The sequence below is a fragment of the Mirounga leonina genome, unplaced genomic scaffold (assembly GCF_011800145.1).
Source record: "Mirounga leonina isolate KUSES-001 unplaced genomic scaffold, KU_Mleo_1.0 Mir_114, whole genome shotgun sequence".
Taxonomy (NCBI): Eukaryota; Metazoa; Chordata; class Mammalia; order Carnivora; family Phocidae; genus Mirounga; species Mirounga leonina.
Window position 1 is genome coordinate 48,798,065 of NW_023270265.1, and position 21,503 is coordinate 48,819,567.

Genomic DNA, 21,503 nt, shown 5'->3' on the forward strand with positions numbered 1-21,503 from the left:
GTTATTTTTCTGTCCCTGACTATGTTGTGACACAGGAGGGAAAAATATATTCTAGGCAACCATTTTGCTGCACTTCGTTAACCTATGGTCAAAATTGCTAGATGTTCTTCTTTTTTTTTTTTTTAGAGATTTTACTTACTTATTTGACAGAGACAGAGACAGCGAGAGAGGAACACAAGCAGGGGGAGTGGGAGAGGGAGAAGCAGACTTCCCACTGCGCAGGAAGCCCGATGTGGGGCTCGATCCCAGGACTCTGGGATCATGACCTGAGCCGAAGGCAGACGCTTAACGACTGAGCCACCCAGGCACCCGCTAGATGTTCTTCTGATCACAATATTGGGCTGCTGGCTCTTATCATCAGAGGAATGATGAGATTGTAGCTTTAGCAGATACTTATACTTTCTCTCTTTTATTGTATTGCCTCTAAAATATTAGTATTCTTCATGAGACTAAATCTTTTCTAAACCTTATTACTTAATATTGTCTCCTCATTGGATGACTAAAGGATGCTGTTTTTTTTAAACTTCTTTATCCTTAAATCCTTCCTCCCATAATCTCCTGGCCATATCGTGGGTGTTTCATGGGTTGCAATTAATTAGTTGTTTGTTGGCCAGTGATTGTTGCACATTGCGATTAGGAAGATAATCTATGAAGCCATCGTAAGCTAAGTATGTGTATGTTCTCCGTCACACTTGGGTTCCAGAGGCGTCTGGTTGCCTCATTATAATTATCTCCTGTTTTATTTTTGTGAAGCATAGACATCTGTTTCACAGTATCTCTCTCACCAGCATGGCAAGACGTTAAATTGAGTCGTGGTGCAGAAGACCCTCTTCCCAGATGGGCCTCCGCACAGTAATGGAGTTGGGGCCATCCTCTCGTTGTCCAGCACCTACTTCCTGGGAGCCCAAAAGGAAACAAATGTTGCTGAGGCCCCCACGGGTACAGTGTTGCAGGACTGCCGTCCTGACACGGTGGGGTGGGCAGCGTACCACCGTTTCCTGTGTCATGTCAGTGAGAACAAAACACAAGTTACTGTCTCAACAAAACACTAGTTTGCTCTATTGTTCAATGAGTTTCCACAAGGAATTCCATAGTCAAGGGGTAGAGCTCAAACACTGCAGTAGATTCTATGCCAAGTACATGTGCCCCCAGGGATGCCCCCTGTTCCTCCCTGGCACACTCAGCGTGGGGATGCAGAATCTTGCAAAGGTGAGGCAGAGGGTAGAGCAGTGCTTGATGGGGGATTGCTTCTGAGAAAGGGGGTTGGTTAGGGGCATCCTGCCGAACACCTGGGGACGTGTGGACCTGGGGCGGCCCATTAGGGAGGCAGAGACCTCCTTAGCCCAAGCTGGCATGCAAGACTAGAATCCACTGCTCTTTGATTTCTGGTTTGTTCATCATTCCCTAGTCCAATCTCTGGATTTTAGCCCAAACCTAATTCTTACTCCCTCAACACCTGGCCTCTGCAGCATGGAGAAAAGCCTTGGGCCTGGAGTCTGGGGTAGGATGCGGGAAGAAAGGGAGGTTAAGAGCCCTTCTTACCCCTTGGCCATCTGTACTTTGTGGACTTCCTGGATCTACTTATACAGCCTTCAACAGATGCTCATGGGCCAGTGAGAACATATGGCCACCCACAAAAAAATTGTATTCATGAGTTATGTTTGAGCCCCTCTGTGTTTGCCAGGCACTGTTCTAGGCATGGAGGTCTGTCAGTGGTCAGAGCGTGCGGAGGGGATGTGTAAGCTGAGGTTATGTTCTTGTCATGGAGACAATGGTGTCATCCATCCATCGGTGATAAATGACAATAAAAATTAACTGCCATTTATCCTCACTATCATTTTATTTAAGAACCCCCCTCACCTTCTTAGAGTGAGAGGAAGCCAATCTCATAATAGGAAACGGGTCTAAATTTTTAAAACTTCTGGCTGTTATAAAATTACTTCTTTTCCTCCATTTTTCTTATTTTATCACAGTCAGGTGGGGAAACTGTGATCGATCATGCCATGTTGCACACAGGTAATTAGGACTCATGACTTTGTCTTCCCCAAATTTCGCCTCTGGGTGCTATGTCCCCCCCGCCATTTTTTTCTTTTGGAAAGCATTTTAGTCATTTTATTCATTCATGATTCATTCCACAAATGTTTGCCAGCACCAGCTCTAGGCCAGATACTATGGAAGGTGCTGTGGATGTGGAAAGATGTTCATCTCAGCTCATGGGGAGGTCCCGAGTGAGCGAGGGGATGCAAGAGGACCCTCAGTGAGAAGGACGTGGGCCCACCAGTCATGGGGCCTGTGGAAATTGGTGGAAATTGCTGTCCAGTCTTACCAACCGGGTGTGGAGAAATCCCCATGTGCAGGGAGGGAGACTGGACCTGATCTCCACGAGGCAATGGCCCAGTTCCTGCACGCCCCCGGGCTGCCTCCCATGGTAGGCCTCTAAGGCTAAGCAGCCTTCTTTTTGAGACCCTATGACACCTTCTTTCTCAGTATTTTTTGTTAAAACCCCACTAAAACGCATTAGCTTAAAAACACGATGTTAGTTTGCCGTGATTTTGGAGGTTACCTAGCAGAACTGATGAAAAAGGACCAAAGAAATTTAATGTATCTTTGGCATTTTCCTGCTTACATGAACACAAGTGTTGGATGTCATTATAATAAACCTTTCTAAGATCATTTAAAATAGAATAATTAGTTACATTGCAGAGATCATGACAGATCATGAATATGAACCTAACATCAAGTAAAACCCTGCTGATACTATATACATGGGGACCTTGGCTTGGGAAACAATTTACTGTCGTTCATAAAAAATGCCATCTTGTAAACATTTTAGATTGTTGTAAAATGATGACCAAAAAAATGGGTGTTGGTGGTAATTAAGGTAATGATATCAAAGACACAAGTAAAAAGTTTAGAAAACAGTTGCGTGAAATGTGAGCATGGGCAAAAATATTTCTAAATTAATATTTATATACTGTGATGTTAAATAGGAATGCATAGTTAACATTAATGAAGTGTTTTGGGTGGACTCTTGGCTTTTATTTATATCCGTAGAAGTAGATATATTTTAAGTGGACAGATAAAAAATTCTCTCACTGAGAAAATGAGAGACTATTTTATGTCCAGGGTCACCTGATTCGTAGGGACAAAAGGCAGCTGGTAGATGGGAGCAGATGTGGCAAGAGACATTTGTGATGGGCTCCAGAAGGTTCCAGAAGGTTCCAGAAGGTGAAGGTACTTAGAACAGTACTTAGAACAGTACTTAGAACGGATACTTAGAACAGTATCCGTTACACAGGGGCTTTTATTCACACTGTGCGTGTGCTTAGATTCATACCACGCTTGTCAAAGTAGTAAGAGTTTTCAGAATATGGGCTTTGTAATTTCCCAAGCAGAGCATATGACACATTGACTTCTCAAGTGGATGCTGAGAATTTGTGTAGTGTTCAGAGCAACGAGTAAGAAAGATGGGTCATTGCTTTTATAAGATTTAACCTGACGTTGACCAAGTCCAGTAGTTCATGCTCGGCTCAGTCCGTGGTGGTCATGTGGTGGGGGAGTGGTGGCTGCTCCATGGACCTTGGGGAGACTGTTGAGTGGGGGGTTGATCCCTGGGGCTATTAGGATGGGTTGTGGTCCAGGGGCTCCCTGAGAAATCTGGTCACTCTTCCAGAAACCAGTTAAGGATTAGCCTTGGATGGGAATGGGGCCTTCTCAAGTGTGAGGGCATTGGAAGAATGTTAGTTCACAGACTTCGTTCTCAAGAAACATTGCAGGTCCCCTCCTCTTTCTCAAGTGTTCTGTGGGGTTTTGGATTGCAGTAAGCCTTTTGGAGCTTACTCTGATGGAATGCTAGGAGGTTGCATCCTTTAGGGCCGTCTATATAAAGTAGAATTGAAATAATTTTGATGCTGGTCTTTAAAGAGATAAGTGGTGCTTTAGTGACAAATATAAATGTTGGAAATAAATGAGGAATCTCATCCTGAGCTTTTTCTTGTTTTGTTTTTTGTTTGTTTGTTTTTACTTAAATTTCAGTTGGTTAACATACAGTGTAATAGCATTTCACCTGAGCTTTTTCTCCTTAGCTTTGTTTTTTAACACACTGTTGTGTTTGTCAAATTCTAGACTTTTCCAGATCCTGAGCTGAATTATTGAATATTCTTGGATGGTCACATCACTTCATTTTCCAACAAATAGAATTATTTTCTTGCCGTTGCTTTCGTAATTTCAGAGTTTTCTCGGATTTACTCTGAATCATCCTTTACAAATGCAGAGTGAAAGCTAGCCGGCTTTCTAGTTGGATGGTGGCAATTAGAAGTGTAATTGTAAAATTTATTCTGAATTTTATTTCACTCGATGACCAGTTAGCTGCCAACAAGTGCCTCATATTTTTCTTTGTCATATGTTCGGGCATGTTTCCGGAGTCTTCGAATAACAAACCTTTTATAAATTGGAAGTTGGTGCTTTTGTCCTTTTCACTTATTATTGTGCTGTTTGCTGGCATTTCCTCTGACATTTGCTCTATCCTTCAGTCAGTTGTGGGAGCAGCATTGTCCTCTTCTGGAGCAAAATACCGCTTTCCCCCCAGATTGCAGACAGGGTCCTCACTCTCATGTCTGTGTTGAACATACTCATCAGAAATTATTAAAAGCTATTAAGTTGACTGCTGTTTATGTGCCCAGGAGACACCTCACATTGTGTTTTTATTTGCTCTGGTTTTATGTATTCATAGTAACTCTTGTTTCTGTCGTTTCTGTTCTTGCATCTGAACGCGACAGTGATGATGGTGCTTTCCAGATAATTCTCCGCTATTTATTTGAGTTGTATCTAGGAAAGGAAATGCGAGAGGTGCAGTTGATTCCTTCTAGTGTTACTGGAAGAACATACTTGAAGCCAGGCTTTGGGAGTCAATTTAAGTGAATTTGATGAGATTTAGGTTGCCTCTTCTGTGAATCTCACGTTTGCCTCTGGCCTACTCTCGAGGCACGCAGGCCTGAAGGGGGCTGAGAATCCACTCCCTGCCGAGTGGTCCATGAACTGCACCTCAGAACTTTTGCTAAAAAGAAGAAGAAAATCCCTGTCTTTGGCTGTGGATGGTCTCACGTGTCAGGGAAAGAAGCCGGGATTTGGGCTTCTTGGGGTGGCAATCCCCCCGAGGCCCTCAGCAGGGAGGTGACTGGGCTGGTCTGGCTTGCCAGGTGGATTTCTCTGTGGGGTTATGGCAGCCGTCCCCACAGGGAGCACTTTGAGGCTCTCAGCGCCACGTGGGAAGTATAGCACTGCTCCCTGTTCCGCCAGGAGGAGCGTGGGGTGTGGGTGGCAGAGGAGTATGGAGAGGAAGAACCTTCTGCCTGGAAGCAGTGTGCCCACATGTGCGGAGGTGGCCTGGGCACAAGGGGGGGTGGGCTTTGAAGGAAGCGAATCTCAGCTCCTGAGCTCCGTGAGCTGGCGTGGAGGGTGGAGGGGAACACGGTGGGCTGAGCGTGGGTGTGCACGAGACCAGCTTCTCTGCTCACGCATTTCCTTATCCGTGGTGGGCTGGCTCTGTACGTCGCCACGGAACCAGAACAAGAGCAATAACATTTGGCCCGCACACCCGAGTTGCCAGGTGCTGGTGTCTGGGCTCCGTGATAATTAGTCGTCCTGACCAGCTTTTCCTTTGGAGGAGAAGAGTCTGACCACGGAAGTATTTTTAATCACCTTAACCGAAGCCTTGTCTTTATTTTGGCAGCATTTATAAAAATTACCCATTCTGTGTCTTTAGTACATTTTTCAAAAGTCATGAATTTGGATGTTCATGTTTTAAATCCTCTGACCTGTGTAGTAACTGCTTGCTGGGGCACAAATGAGAGATACAGCGATAGAACCCTATGAAAGGGTGTTTAGGGGGGTGACCTCTGGGACAGTGATGGGTATTGGGGACACTGGGCTGGCTCTCTTTTCTGGTTTCCTTAGGTTTCTGCCTGGTGGGTTGTATTACATCTTGCTTAATTAAAACATTGGCATTGCTAGTGGCCGCCTCAAGCGAGGCGAAGCTGTCCCAGTGACCCAGTGACACTGGGATCATTATGATGATGACTAATTTCATGCCTCATTTTAGAAATAGCTGGAGGCACCACGCTGTTTCCAAGGTGTTGGTCTGTCGCTGCTAGAAGCCACCGTGTGGGTCAGTCACATGTGTTACAGCGCGCATGACAGTGATTCTGAGTTGCTAAGAGCAGTCCTGTGATTATTTTAATGAAAAGTGCCCTTTTATAGTTGAGGGCAGGACATTATTTATTTATTTATTTATTTATTTTTAAAAGATTTTATTTATTTATTTGAGAGAGAGAATGAGACAGAGAGAGAGAGCATGAGATGGGGGAGGGTCAGAGGGAGGAGCAGACTCCCCGCCGAGCAGGGAGCCTGATGCGGGACTCGATCCCGGGACTCCAGGATCATGACCTGAGCCGAAGCAGTCGCTTAACCAACTGAGCCACCCAGGCGCCCCAGGACATTATTTTTTAAATTAATTAAACTTTTTAAAAAAAGATTTATTTATTTATTTATTTGAGACATAGAGAATGAAAGAGATAGATGTGCACATGAGAATGGGGAGGGTCAGAGGGAGAAGCAGGCTCCCCGCCGAGCAGGGAGCCCGATGCGGGACTCATCCAGGGACTCCAGGATCATGACCTGAGCCGAAGGCAGTCGCTTAATGAACTGAGCCACCCAGGCGCCCATTAATTAAACTTTTGTGGTGACATATACATACATAAAATTCACCATCTCAACCGTTTTAAAGCAACCATTTAGTACATTCACAACATTGTGCAACCGTCACCACTCTCTGGTTTGAAAACATTTTTGTCATCCCGAAAGGAGGCCCTGTTCCCGTTACCGTCACTGCCCAGAATTCCCTCCTATGTCTTCTGGTATCATTCATCTGTTTTCTGTTTCTGTGAGTTTGCCTGTTTTGGATATGTCATATACGCGACGGCGTAAGATACGTGGCCTTTGTGTCTGGCTTCTCAGCACGTTTTCAAGGTTCATCCGTGTTGTGGCATGTCTCAGTACATCTTTCTGTTTTATGGGGAATCCTATTCCATTGTGTGGACTGTTTGATGGGGAATCCTATTCCATTGCGTGGACTGTTTTATAGGGAATCCTATTCCATTGTATGGGCTGTTTTATGGGGAATCCTATACCATTATATGGGCATTCTATTCCATATGTACAGTTTGTGTGTCCGTTCATCAGTTGATGGACATTTGAGTGTTCCCATTTTTTTAGTATTGTCCATAGTGTTGCCATGAATGTTTGTGTACCAAGTTTTTCTCTGAAAACCTGCTTTCAGTTGTTTGGGGACAGACCTAGGAGTGGAACCAGGGTGTTGTGTGTCTATTCTCTTTAATTTATTGAGGAATAGACATTCTTTTTCTTGCTTTCTTTGCCTGGACTCCTGAGTTGCACATGCAAGTTGATCTGTAAAGATCCCTTCCCCCCTTTTATATTAAATATTACTCTGTAGGACACTTGCGGAGCTGTGCATTATATTTTCAGGTATCTAGGGTCTTCCCTGAGTCAAGATTCAAGGAATCCAAGCTCATGCTGTGTTGTTCCCTGAGCAGGAGAGAGGGCTGTGTAGCGGGAAGAGAAGAACACTTAGGGTCAGAGTCCTGGGATGGCAAATCCATCTTGAGATTTTAGAAACCATGATAGATAGGCACCTTTTCCAGGAGTATTTTATGTCAAAATACGGCATTCCTAATAACAGCAAAATCAGTATTTGTTCCTGGCTTACACCCTGCCTTCGCCTCACACGTGTGTGCCTCTGTGCCCCGTCTCCCCCCTCCCCTTCTTTTATAAAGGCACCAGCATTGGATTCAAGGCCTGCCCTCATCTAGTGTGACCTCTGCTGAATTTGGTTTCATCTGCAAAGACCCTCTTTCCGATTAAGTTCGTATTCACGGCTACCTGGGGTTAGGACTTGAACACATTTTGGGGGAAGACACAGTTCCACCCACTGTGGGTGGATTTGTGTATGGGATGCTGGGCAGCCATTGTGCGCGTGGCTTGGGGTTGGGGTTGGAGTGGGAGGGCAGGGCCCCCCCTTGCTTTCACTGCTTCTGTCTGCAGGGGGCCCTTCTTCACCCTGTTCAGCTGCTTCTGCCTGGTGAGTGTCTCCCCCCTCGATATTCATCTCCAGTGCTTTGCCTCAGGGTTGGTGTGGGCTGAGGGGGGAGGGGCAGGGGGAAGTGCTCCCCCCACCCTCCTCCTGCATCTCCGACCTTCTGTCCCCTGCAGGGGCCCTTCTCCCACCCATTGCTGTTCCTGGAAGGCTCTGTTTGATGAGATTGTTCAGACCATGAGGAAAACACAAGTGTGAGGTGTTGCCTTCTCTAGTTGCTGTTTTCAAAAGCGCTTCGCTTTTTCAGGCCCTTAAGATGCTTCTGAACTGGACCATTTTCCTGCCTGTCGACTTCTGAATTTCAAGTAATTTTTTAGAAAATCGCCATTATTTGTAAGTTACGCTTTGCTCTTGGAAGCTGTCTAGACTGGTAACCAATTTTCACCAATTTGGAGCTGTGGAGGCCGGTTCAAAGGTTCGCTCCCCTTCTCCCCGTCTCCCTGAGCCTCCTTGGCTACACGGCTGTGCTGGTAAAATGTGACACAATACAAGCTCAGTAATTTAATTCAGATTTCTTCTTGCCTAGATTACGGCTAATACCCCTCTTTAGCATGTCTTAATTCCTGGCAAGTGCGTTTTCGGAGGTTAAGGAGAGCACAATGTCTCCAAAGAAGAGGGTTTATCCTCGCGTGTGTCGTGGTTAGTTAATTTGTCCCTTTCTCAGTCTCTTGCCTTGCGCTTTTTGCTACAGGATCCTGCCACTTCGCCCCACATCTGCAGGCACGGGTGCTCGGCCTCACTCCCTGAGTCATGGCGGCCCCACCCTGGCCCTTTATTGTCTTATGATTCATTCCGTTCTTGACCATATGCCCTCTGGTGTCCCGTGTGTCCAGTGCCGGGGGACGAGGGGTGAAACAGGTGCAGGCCCCAGGCCCTTGTTGCGGTAGTGTGCCTTACAACAGAGAGAAGGTAGCTGGAGCAGGGGGCTCCCCCGTGTTTTCATAGAGACGGGTCATTGTAGGTTGGTGCGGCTTCTTGTGGCCAGAGTAGACCCGGTGGTCCAGGTCACGCCAGGCTGACCCAAGGGCTGAGAGCTTCTGCCTGCTGGGGACCTGTTTGTGACACAGCTGCATGGCTGGGAACGTTTTCGTCTGACCTAGTGGTTCTCAGCCAGGAGCTGTTTGAGAATATCTGGGCATCGTTTGCTTGGGACAGTGACTCTGTGTGTGTGTGTGTGTGTTGTGTTGTGTTTGGTGTGTGTGTGTGTATCTGACGTTTAATGGGCAGGAGCCAGTGGTGCAACTTTGCTAAAGACACTCCCGCCCAGGTGAGACCCTTGACCCGAAGTTGTTGTTATTCTCCCAGGAAGGCATGACAGATTGTTGTTTTGTTTCCCTGTGTGTTTTTAATTGAGGTAAAAGCCTCATAATAAAACATTCCCTAAACAGTTTTCACAGTTCAGTAGTATTAACTGTGTTCATATTGCTGTGGACATCTCTGGAACTTTTTCGTCTTGCACAACTTAAACTCTGTCCCCATTAGACAACAGCATCCCATCCCCGAAGCCCCCAGCCCAGGCAGCCACCATTCTGCTTTGTGTCTCTGTGACCGTGACAACTTGAGATATCTTGGATAAGTGGGATCGTGCAGAATGTGTCTTTTTGTGCCTGGCTTATTTCCCTGAGCGTCATGTCCTCGAGGTTCATTGATGGTGCTGCACATGTCAGAATCCCTTTCTTTCTTAAGCCTGAATTACACTCCATCGGATATATATACCGCTTCTTCTTTCTTTATTCATCCACTGATGGACATTGGGTTGCTTTTACCTCTTGGCTGTCGTGAATAGTGCTACAATGAACATGGGTGTGCGCATCACTCTTCAGGATCCTGCTTCCATGGCTTTTGGGTATATTCCCGGATGTGAAATTGCTGGATCATATGATAATTCTATTTTTAATTTTTGAGGAAACTCCATCCTGTTTTCCTTGGTGGCTGTACCGGTTTGCATTCCCACCAACAGCGTACAAGGGTTCCCGTTTCTTTGCCCAACACCCCTCCCTTCCTTCTTTCCTAGCAGCTATCTTAATGGATATAAGGTGATAGCTCATTGCGGTTTTGATTTGCATTAATGGTTAGTGCATCTTCCCATATATTTGTTGGCCATAACATGGATTTTTAAGTGTAGGAGCTTATATTGGATTTATTGAAGAATCTTAGTAAATGTGTACGTCTTTCATTATTATTATTATTTTTTTTTGGTTTGGACTTGGTGATATTTAAACATGAAACTACTCCTAGGAATGATTTCTTTCAACTGCTAAGTTGTCAGTTGGGATTGAATGAACCAGCGTTGGTGGTAGAGATGGGGAATGCTATTTTAAAGACCAGTGTCTTCTTAAAGGAATCTTGATTATAAAAAAGAAGACTTACTTTTAGATTTGAGCTACATTATATGTAGGTAGTCTTTTTTAATAATAGGGTATAAGAAGTAGAAGCAATCACTGTCATCCACTTTTTGGTTGTTGTTCTGGATTACAGCAACACGGGCAGCAGGGTGACTCCAAAGTGCTCTGTGTTTCTGTCCAGCCATCTGCCCTGTTTCTTCCATTCCTCCCGAAAGGCACAAGCTCAGGTCTAGGGGCTCCTGTTGGCCGAACTGGTCTGGCTCCGTGTTCCTGTATCAGAAATGCCCTGGTTCTTCGGAGGTTGTTCGGCTATGCCCCAAATCTTCCAAAGATGCAACTCTTAAGTCTGAAGGGAGAACTTGTGGGTCTTATATATTTGAGCTCAAAACCTCCAAATGGAATCATTTTAATATGCGTTTTCTTGAGAAATATGTAAATTAATAATTGCTTCATACATTATTCAAGGAAAACTTATTTTGTATCACTGATAGCTCTTGTAATCTTATATAAAGATATGCTAATGGATTTAATTAAAATAATTATACTGAATAATGTAGCCTGAACTTTACCCTAAAATAGTGTCTATTAATCATCATCAGTAGTAACAGTTTTAGCCAGAGAGACACTTACAACATTGAACTGATGCTGGGTAGAAGGTGCATTTTCTATTTTGTTTTATGGCTTGGATTAAGTTGGCATTCTCACGAGCTGCATGATGATTAAATTTGCTTAGAGGAGAGTATGCAATTTATTTAATTTCTTCAACCTGAACTATTTCAGCGGTTAGAAAACTTCTAGCATTTTCTGCCACTTCATAATCCTTTCTATATATTTAATCTTTCTTTCCCTCCGAAACTGTAGTTTCAAGATGCTTCTTGTCTGTTTGATTCAGGTCTGACCTTACTCCCCCCACCCGAGCTGCGATTGCTGGATATCATGAGTTCTTGATTGCCAGGATATTAGGCGATGGACTCACTTTTAGGAGGGGCCCTTAGCAACTTGCCTGTCTTTTAAGAGAAATAGAAATAGCTTTACTGCTGGCCGTGGTTCTTTCTAATTTTGTTTCTGGTATCTTTGCGCCGCTCACTGGCTTTCAATCAGTGCTCAGTGGTGGGGAGCCCTGTTGTATTTGGAGGTGATTTCAGTTTTACCTAAAGCTTCGTGTGCCAGGGTGTGCAGGGGACTCAGGCGTGTGTCCCCAGCATGCCAGTATACATGTGTCTGTTCCCCAGAGGTCCAGGTACATTTAGAATTGGACTGGTCCATCCTCAGGTGGGCAGATGAAAGCTTTGCCAAGTTCAAAGAGAAAAGCAGGCTAGCACTTAAAATGCCATTACATTAATTTGCTTAGGTTTAAAGTCAAACCTGAAGAAATAACTTTCTTAGAAAGCAAACATTGATTTGATAAGTACAGTTATGTCTTAAAAGACAGGAGATGAGTAAACAAAGCTAAACACAGTGAAGTCATCTAAATTCCTATATTGTGCTGTTCTCTTCCTGGCTAGGCCGTGTCAGAATGGGGGTACTCTGACGGGTTATGTGGCAATTTATTTAGAGAGAGTGCATCCTCGAATGGGGAGAGGGCCAGAGGGAGAGGAAGAGAGAATCTCAAGCGGACACAGCGCTGGGCATAGAACCCGACTGGGGTGGGGCTCGATCTCATGATCTGAGATCATGACCTGAGCCGAAATCAAGAGTCAGATGCTCAACGGACTGAGCCCCCCAGGCGCCCCTCAACTCTGTCTCCCGATGCATCCTGTAGACCTTGTGCCCCTCTACTCCTGTCCCCCAGACCACACCCCAGTGAACTGATTAGTGATTGTCACCCTGGTGCATGGAGCCCCGCTAAGGCGCTGTGGGCCGGGGGCCTTGTTGGCGTGCTGGCCCCGCATATTCTGAGCAAGATTTTGTTTAAATAACAAAACAATTTTTAAAAAATAATAAAAATAGGATAAGAGAAGAAAAAAAGTCCTCAAATGCCTCCTATTCCTATCATCCTGAGTTCTGTGATACGGCAAATTATTCTCCTCCGTATTTACCACTTTGTATAGGACTTTATAAATGAAAGTTTCCACCGAATGTGAAGTCACATTGAGAGTTGTACACGCTCAAGAGGGTTTCCATGCCAGCATCGCACACATCCCGTGTTCTCCCACCCCACCATGGGTCGGCAGCAGTGGCCACCGTCTGTTGAACGCCCGCGATGTGTTTGGGAGAGCATGCTGAGCGTATCATGCACGCAGCGCCATTCCATCCTGCCAACAGTCTCTGGGCGCCGGCGCTAGTAACCAGCACGTTTTACCAGTGAGAACCACTCACAGGACGTGCCGTCTTCCTAGGTTCCCGCAGCGAGTGGCGGAGGCAGGCTTTGTGTGCACACGGCTTGGCTCTGGGACCTGTGTCCATGTCCCAGGTACGGTGCTGCCTCCCGTGTGTCACGCCGGTGTGGGTTCTCTTGCCTGCATCCGGGACTTTCTGTCCTGGGCGGGGGGGGGGGGGGGGGGTGTCTTTCGGCCGATGAGATGCCACCCAGCACTGTCTCTCGTCCGTGCAGGAGCCCTCACTCTTGTTTGTCCTGTGCTCTACTATTTCAGCGGTTAGAAAACTTGGAAAGCTCTCGAAGCAGCTGCTCCTTCTCCTTGAAAGAGACCTGAATTTAGTGAAGCAGCCTAACTCCACAGAGAAAACGAAGCCTTTTGCTGCAAGCATGAGCAGAAACCCAAACACTTGAGGTTCTTGACAAATAACCAATATTAGAAACAGGCAGAGCTAGTTTTTCGGTTGGGAAAGTCAGAGCCCACGGTGGCGCGGACATCAGCGTCCCTGCCTCTTCTGTCCGGCTCATCAGACTGGAGGGCATAGAGTTGTTTCTCTTGGCTGAGGATGGGGATTTCTGTGGGCCCAAAGCAAACAGGTGGAGTGTCTCTTGAGAATTAAGAGGTGATTTTATATAGAGCTCTGTCAGTCTGGATGTCATGGGGTGTCTGCTGTGTGTAAGAGCCTCGGCAGGGCTTGAGCGAGCCCAGAGAGGAGGACTAGCCCCGCCGTTACCTCAGCAGCTCTGTTCTGGGGACACAGACACACCAGCCTTCTTTTCCAGCCCGGAGTAGGAGTCTCTCTGGACGCCCAGCCGGAATCCATGTGTCTTGAAGAAAACGATGTCTAAGCGACAGGTGGAGGAGTAATCAGGGGTTAACGCTGAGTGTTTTGGGGCGACAGAGGGAGTAGCGTTCAGGGAAGCAGTGGTCCAGGGAGAGGGAACTCTCGTGCACCGCCTGCTGTCTGGAAGGGGCTCCACCGGTTGGAGAGGGTCAGAGGCAGGTGGAGGCCTCTGAGCAGAGACCCCAGGGAGGTGGAGGCAGAGCCTCGGACGGTGCTCGCTAGTCAGGCTGGTACCCCAAGACTTGGGGGATGCATCAAAGTCTCTACGTGAGAAGTGCATCTGATCTCAGGAAAGCTGCTCTGGCTGCAGCCTGAGGCGTGAGCTTGAGGGGGTCCACGTAGAGGCGGGAGGTCAGACGGGAGGCTGCGGCAGCAGTGACAGGGACAGATGGACCTGGACCAGGTCGTAGAAACCGTAGGAGTGGAGAAGGTGGTAGAACCACGGGCACGTAATGGTAAGGCTCCACCGCGCTTTGTGATTGGTCTGGAGCGGCTATGAAGCAGAGGGAGCATCCCGGTGAGGCTGTGACCTGGGGACTCTGCCGTGCGGCGCCCTGAGCTGCGGCGTCCCAGGAAGGCCAGGTGGCGGACTGGCCTGTGGCAGGTGGAGCCTGCAGCTTCTGTGGGACAGCCACGCGCAGAAGTGCAGTGGCCGTTGTGTGTGGGTGTGACGCGCAGGAGGAAGGTGGGGTCCCTCAGGGCTGTGTGGAGGAAGGACAGAAGTCTAGAATGGGACTCCAAGGACACCCACCTTAAAAGGGGTGGTGGGGACAGGGCCCTGCAAGAAAGCGGGGGAGGAGTGAGCACGGAGGAAGGCCAGGCAGGTGAGGGGGAAGGCTCACCTAGGCCGAGGCCACTGGCCTCCTTGGCGGGAATGGAGACGAGGTGGGGCTGCAGAGGGGCTACGGAGGGCAGAGGTGGGAGTATGCTGGGCAGCGGACACTGCTGGTGCAGGATGGGAGGGAGGCGCCTGGGGCTCTTCTCCGGAGGGACCGGCGTGAGCTCACATGCAGAGGGAAGGAGCCAGCTGATGTGAGGACTGAGTCACCTGGAAGGAGGAGGGGCGACAGAGGGCAGAGGGTCTGCGCTGAGCCCAGGGGCAGGATTCAGTCCGTTGGAGGTGGACGCCCCCTCTCTCAGCCTGGGTGGTGCACAGATGTGTGGGCGCTCCTGGTTGGAGCCTGCTCGTCCCATTCTCTTCATTCCCTCTGTTCCGTCCTTGGTTACTTAAGCCGGGCTTGATGGCAGGTGCGTGGTCATCTCTGTTCTCTCTAAACCCAAGTACCTGTAGTACTGGCTGTAGGATCTTGTTCTGTTAGGCAAACTTCTGTGTTAGACAGTATTTTGGGGTCACAGTGGGCACATGTCCCTTTTGGTGGGCGTCACTGTGACCTCTGGTTGGGCGGAAGCCCTAGGGAGCCCTGGCCCTGCCCTGGAGCTCAGTCTGCCTGGGTAATGCGGCGCCCGGCCGTCCCATAAAGGCCCGTCCTGTTTGTCTCCGTCTGCTTCGCCCTCGTGAAATGGGGGTAACCTGCAGTAACTCGATACATTGCCAAGTTGAATCTCATAGGAGGGAGTTGGGATCCCTTGATCTGGCTGGCTTTGAAGGACAGGGTCAACACCTAGAAAGCAAGCCTTGGTGAATGTGCAGTGCAGAACACTGCTTTCCTGCCCCATCTCATCGAGCCAGTGCAGCACAGAGGTAGGCGGTGATGAGTCGTGTGCTGGCTTCGCGCTCACCGTGGACGTGCTTAGCCTTGCTCCAGATCCCAGCAGTGTGAATCTGGACACATGACTTCTCTGCGTGCCTCTGCTCTGTCATCTGTGAAAGGGGATAGCAGACCTTTCCCATGTTCTTCTGAGGATGTATTGTGTCCATAGAGTGGAGCATCTAGAAGAGCCTGAGGCACGGACAGAATATTCCCAAGCTACAAATTAGGAAACGTGAACTCATTTGAAGCAATGGGAATCGACCACTTACCTCTTAGGCACCAGTGTTGAGATTCAAGAACATTCTCTCAGGCCTTTTCCATGCCTGGCTACCCAGGCAATAAATATAGTTTTATTCATTTTGAAAATTAAGGTTCTGTTTGCGTAGAGTCATATAGTAGAGTGCCATCACCGCCTGCATTCCTGCTTCCCCCAGTGTAGACAAGCCCTCCTCCACCTCCAACCTATAGGTGTGCCTTTTCCAGAGTGTTTTGAAGATGGAATCACACGGTATGTAGCCTTTTGAGTTTGTCTTGTTTTACTTCTCAGAGCGCATTTGAGATTCATCCATGTAGTGTGTAACAGGAGCTTGATTTTTTTTTTTTTTTTATTACCGAGTAGTGTTGCATTGTATGGATTCACCTCTTGAGGGACTTGAGTAGTTTCTACTTTTTGATGATTACAAATAAAACTACTGTAAACATGCACATGCAGGGGCGCCTGGGTGGCTCAGCCGTTAAGCGTCTGCCTTCGGCTCAGGTCATGATCCCAGGGTCCTGGGATCGAGCCCCGCATCGGGCTCCCTGCTCCGCGGGAAGCCTGCTTCTCCCTCTCCCCCTCCCCCTGCTTGTGTTCCCTCTCTCGCTGTCTCTCTCTCTCAAAAAATAAATAAAAATCTTTAAAAAAAAAAAAACAAAAAAAAAACATGCACATGCAGGGTTTCGTGGGAGCGTTAGGTTTGCAGTTCATTGGGTCAAGACTCAGGAGTACAGTCGCTCGGCTGTATGGGGAGTGCATTTCTGACTTCATGAGAAACTGTCTTGTGCTTTTCTGCAGTTGCTGACCTTGTTTTGCATTCAGCCCAGCAGCCTACGCAACAGCACTTGAGATTGTCAGGTCTTTTTTTTTTTTTTTGCAATTCTAATAGGTGTTAGTGATATTTCACTGTGGTTTTAATTTGCATTTCCCTGGTGACTAACGATGCTGAGCATCTTTTCAAGGGCTTATTTGCCATCCATATATCTTCTTCGGCAAAGTGTCTTTTCAAATCTTTGGCCTATTTGGGGGGAAGACTGTTTTCTCATTATTGAGTTTTAAGTGTTCTTTGGATATGCTGTATACAAATCTTGATCAGATACGTGTTTGCAGTTACTTTCTCTTAGTGTGTGGTGACTCATCTTTTATTATCTTTGCAGTGTGTTTTAAAGAGCAGAAGTTTTTATTTTGATGAACTAGTTTATTTTTTTCTTTTACAAATTGTGCTTTTGGTATCCTACCTAAGAAATCGCTGTTTAGCCCATCACAAGTATCTTCTAGAAGTTGTGTAGTTTTTAAGTTTTATGTTTAAGATGTATGATCCACTTAAAGTTAATTTTTGTATAGGGTGTGAGGTATGGAACCAGTTTCACTTGGTGGGGTAGGGGAGGGGCCTGTGTTCCTTTGTTGCAAACAGTTGACCATATATATTCAGGGTATTATGTTAAAGTGGGCTTTTGCTGTCAAAAAACAAAATTCAGCTGAGTAAATTTGAAGATATAATTGGCCTTATTCAATGATTTACGAATTGGACAGCATCCCATCTAGCAAGTAGAAAGGAGCTCTGAAGAGCTAGACAAAATGAGACTTTTATAGGCAGAAGGAGAGAGGGACAAGGAAAGAGCAGGCTACCTCTTCCTTCTTCGAGGGATGGAAGGGGTTGTCAGGTGGATTACCTCAGTAGTACTGACCAGAAAGTTCCAGATTGACTAGTTTTTTTTTTTTTTAAGGTATTTATTTATTTGAGAGAGAGCACACAAGCAGGGGGAGGGGCACAGGGAGAGGGAGAAGCAGGCTTCCTGCTGAGCAAGGAGCCTGACATGGTTGGGGCTCGATCCCAGGACCCTGGGATCACGTGACCTGAGCTGAAGGCAGATGCTTAACCGACTGGGCCACCCAGGCGCCCCTCCAGATTGAGTAGTTTAATCTTATGTTCCTGGGAGAGGCTGAAACTGCAGTTTGTTTAGGTATGAAGCCTTGGTTTGCTGACATGGAGGTTAGCACAAGTGACTCCATTTTGACTGATTTATTTATTTTTTAATTGTTATGTTAATCACCATACATTACATCATTAGTTTTAGATGTAGTGTTCCATGATTCATTGTTTGTACATAACACCCAGTGCTCCATGCAGAACGTGCCCTCTTTAATACCCATCACCAGGCTAACCCATCCTCCCACCTCCCTCCTCTCTAGAACCCTCAGTTTGTTTTTCAGAGTCCATCGTCTCTCATGGTTCGTCTGATTTATTTTTTTAAACACTACTTTTTTGCTTTCAGAAAATAATGCTAACAGTTGTTTATGCAGTAAGTGTAGTATTTTCCAGTGTTCAAAGTGTTATCCTGTTTTCTTTTCAGCTTGATTTTGAACTTTAATACAACCTCTGGATATCCTTGGCATGAGCATTATTTCCCCATTTCATTCTGGGAGGTGGAGCCCAGCCTGGTACAAGGAGTTACACAGAGTCATAGATTCTAGAGGGGGGCCCACCATGGTCAGAACACTTGAAAATCCACGAACTTTTCCCATCAGGGTGTAGCTGGGGCTCAGGCTGCCCACTAAACTGAGTTTGGATTCTGTCTCTGTTCAGTTCTCACGGTGTGATCAGGGGCAGAGGAATTATCTTCTCCATTGGCAGGTTCCTTGCTGTCCAACAGCCAGCTCCCTGTCAGATGTCTGTTGGAATGAAAGATAAAATATACAAGGGTCCTAGCGCAGCACATAGCATGTAGTAGGATCCATCATGATTACCATCACTCTTATTTTTTGAGACTGTAGATTTTCTGGATGATACAAGATATGAACATAAGAGATAAAGTTACTAGAGAAAAAGCACAGATTCCTAATTAAGGGATGCACGGACATACAGAAAACAGTTTTGGAGTGGAACAAAGACAATCATTTTAGATGTTGAATGTGAAGGAGCTGCAGTGATTTGAATGGTAGGGAATCTGTGAAGACACAGATCTTCATCCGCCATAGCTTCATTAGGGTTAAGGAGAAAATCACACAAAAGCTTAGCGCAGTATAGACATTCAGTCAACAGGCAATAACTGTTGGCCTCTGTGGAATTATTATGTGTCAAGATAACCAGGTAACAAATCACCATTGTTTGTGGATCACAGGTTTTTTTCTTTGCTCTATTTTTGTTGTGTTTGGTAATCTCATCGTCTCATCTAGAAACTGATCTTTCCCTTCTTGCTATGTCTGTGGTTCTTCCTTGTAATTACAGATTTGTATTAACATTTGCCAGACTGCACTAGGCTCAGCATTCTTTGCTCTTGGTTTGCAGGGGGCGGCGTTGAAGTACTTGCCAACTATTGTCAACGATGTGAAGTTGGTGTTCGATCCCAAAGAGCTCAGGTAAGGAAGCACCTGAGGGGCAGGCTTCCCACATCTTTCACTCTGCCTCCTTTCCCTGCAGGGAGCTTATGAGAGGCTCGAGGCTCAGTCTCATGCTGGCAGACATCAGTGCCCTGGATCATTCTAGAACAAACACATGCTGGTTGTGGTGTCTATGACACTTCCCTAATTGTGACTTTATATGGAAAAGACATCATCTGTCAACACAATATTTTCTTTAGAGGATTGCTTGTAGGCCAATGGGTAGATCATACAAATTTGGCATTTTGTGTTCTTTTGAGGTTGAATTTCACAATGTGGTGGTTGGGTTTTTGTTTTGTCTTCAGCACCTAAAATATCTGACACTGGAGATTTACTATGCACTCCCCTCCCCTGCCCCTCAGCATGCACAACCGCTCTTCATGAGCTCCTAACTGACGGACTGCAAGCCTCAGGCAGAATGGTCAGGAGTTGTCACTTAAGATAATATTAATAATATTAACAAAACCACAGCAAACCTCAATTTCTTCATATCCTAGCCAACACTTGTTGTTGTCTCTCTTTTGGATTATAGCCCTTTGAGTGGGTACGAAGTGAAAAATAACATTTTAAAGCATCATTTTGTTGGATGAGATGTTGGCCCATATTGGATAATGGGCAATCTCCAACATTCTGGTAGAGCTTAATCACCATTTACTAACCTTGCATCTTGGTACCGTCTTGAACACAGTGGATCATTTTGCTGTATATCCCTAAACTCTTTTCACTTGTGTTTTTCATTATAGCAAAATGTTTACTGATTTCATCCTAAATGTTCCCATGGGTTTGCTGACCATTCAGAAGCTGTATTGCTTGATTGAAATCATTCACAGTGACCTCTTCACACACCATGGTGAGTCGAACCCTGAGAATCATGAAATTGTCACATCATTCATTGTCTAAAGGCCTTGTCCCTTCTGAATTCTCTCCTCCATGCCAACAGGAGTGGAGGCTGCAACCAATTAAAACAGCTCCATTACAAGACAGGAAGATTTAGCCCCTACAAGAAGAATGGTAATTGACACACAGTGGAGTAATAGATCATTGAAAGATGAAGGGGAAAACCTCGTAGTCTGTAATTTAGGTGTACACCAAAGCCCTAAAATAATCAGCTTACATTGTAGCCTTTAAGATGTGTGATTGTCTATCCTGGGGAGGCAATCACCTGCTTCCATTCAGATGATTGCAAAGAAAAATGTCAAGTTTTCTTTAAATTTAGAAATAATGGTTGTCTTTCCTCAATTTTGCATTCTTTGACAGGGTTTCCTCAAACCCTGCTCAAAGTAATAAGAATTTTAATGATTCCTCAACTCATTTATCCTGAGGAACACCTTCTATTTCCCCACGTTATCTCCCTACCCTTTTTATTAATCATTTTCTTTCTATTTGGACAGATTGAATTAATATTTTACACTTGTCAAGCAGATTTTTTTTGAAAGCTTAAAACCTATGCATAATTCCACAACCTTTCTCATTTAGTAGAGGCAGATGTGGGGACCGTTGAGTGACATTCTGACTGAGAGGCACAGATTTCTACTCTTCTGTTTGTTTCCAGATATTTGGCTATTGCATTAGTTTTCTTTTGTCCCCGTGTGTGGTGTTTCAGGGATGGAGCAGCCTGGCCGGGGATTTCCCGTTGAGCTCTTGGCTGCGCCGAGAACTCAGTGTATGTCTAGATTAGTCTTTTGTATCTTCTGGGCTCCTGTACCCTGTGCTTTCCTGCTGGTTTTAACCTGATTTCTTGATTGAACTTTATCACTGCACTGGAGTTTACGCTTACTGCTAAGGCTTCTGTGAAGCAAAAATGTTAAGACTTCATTTGAGTGGGAGTGTTTCTTTTTGAGAGAAACCAGCAAACCAAGAAGTGAGTGGGTTTCTGCATCCCCTCCAAACCTCTGTGTCTGGGCCACAAGCCCATTGCTCACTTGCATAAATGAAAGTCAGCTCGATTGCCATAGGTTGGGATTCAAAAGCACAAAAATCTCTTTAAGCTACCATTCCCGACTGTCCATACTTTAGGGTCTCATTGGAGGGCCGGGTCTTGAATTATTCATTCTCCAGGTGTCTTCTAAAGTTTGGTGAAACTATGGGGTTCAAGAGGGCATGATGATGGGGGTGATGCATGGGGACTTCTACTTCGTTGTTTCTTTCCATATTGATGACATTTTATACCAGAACAAGTAAAATCCCGTGGAAGTTTTCTATTTGGATTATATTAGGTAGGTTATTGATGTCCCTTCTTCTAACCATCCAACCCCAAGACACACACCACCACCACCACCACCACCACAAACCACTTCACTGAACGAACAATTATCAATGGATTTGATTATACTTTTACTGACTGTTGATATAGGGAAGTCCTTCTTCCCCGTATTGCATAATTTCTGTTGCAAAACTTTGTGCCACGTATCACTTCGCTGTCTTCGAATAAGGACCTAAAACATAAATGGTTCAATTAAGAATATTTAAAATAGGGG

General features: G+C 45.9%; 1 protein-coding gene across 3 annotated transcripts in view; it reads left to right on the forward strand.

The window, feature by feature from the left end:
- DOCK1 (dedicator of cytokinesis 1) overlaps positions 1–21,503 on the forward strand; it is a 488,408-nt gene that overhangs the window by 146,750 nt on the left and 320,155 nt on the right. For all 3 annotated transcript variants that reach the window (XM_034986026.1, XM_034986046.1, XM_034986035.1), the window contains exons 24-25: positions 18,935–19,005; positions 19,770–19,876. In XM_034986026.1, the coding sequence (XP_034841917.1) occupies positions 18,935–19,005; positions 19,770–19,876 (178 nt within the window). The remainder of the gene's footprint in view (positions 1–18,934; positions 19,006–19,769; positions 19,877–21,503) is intronic.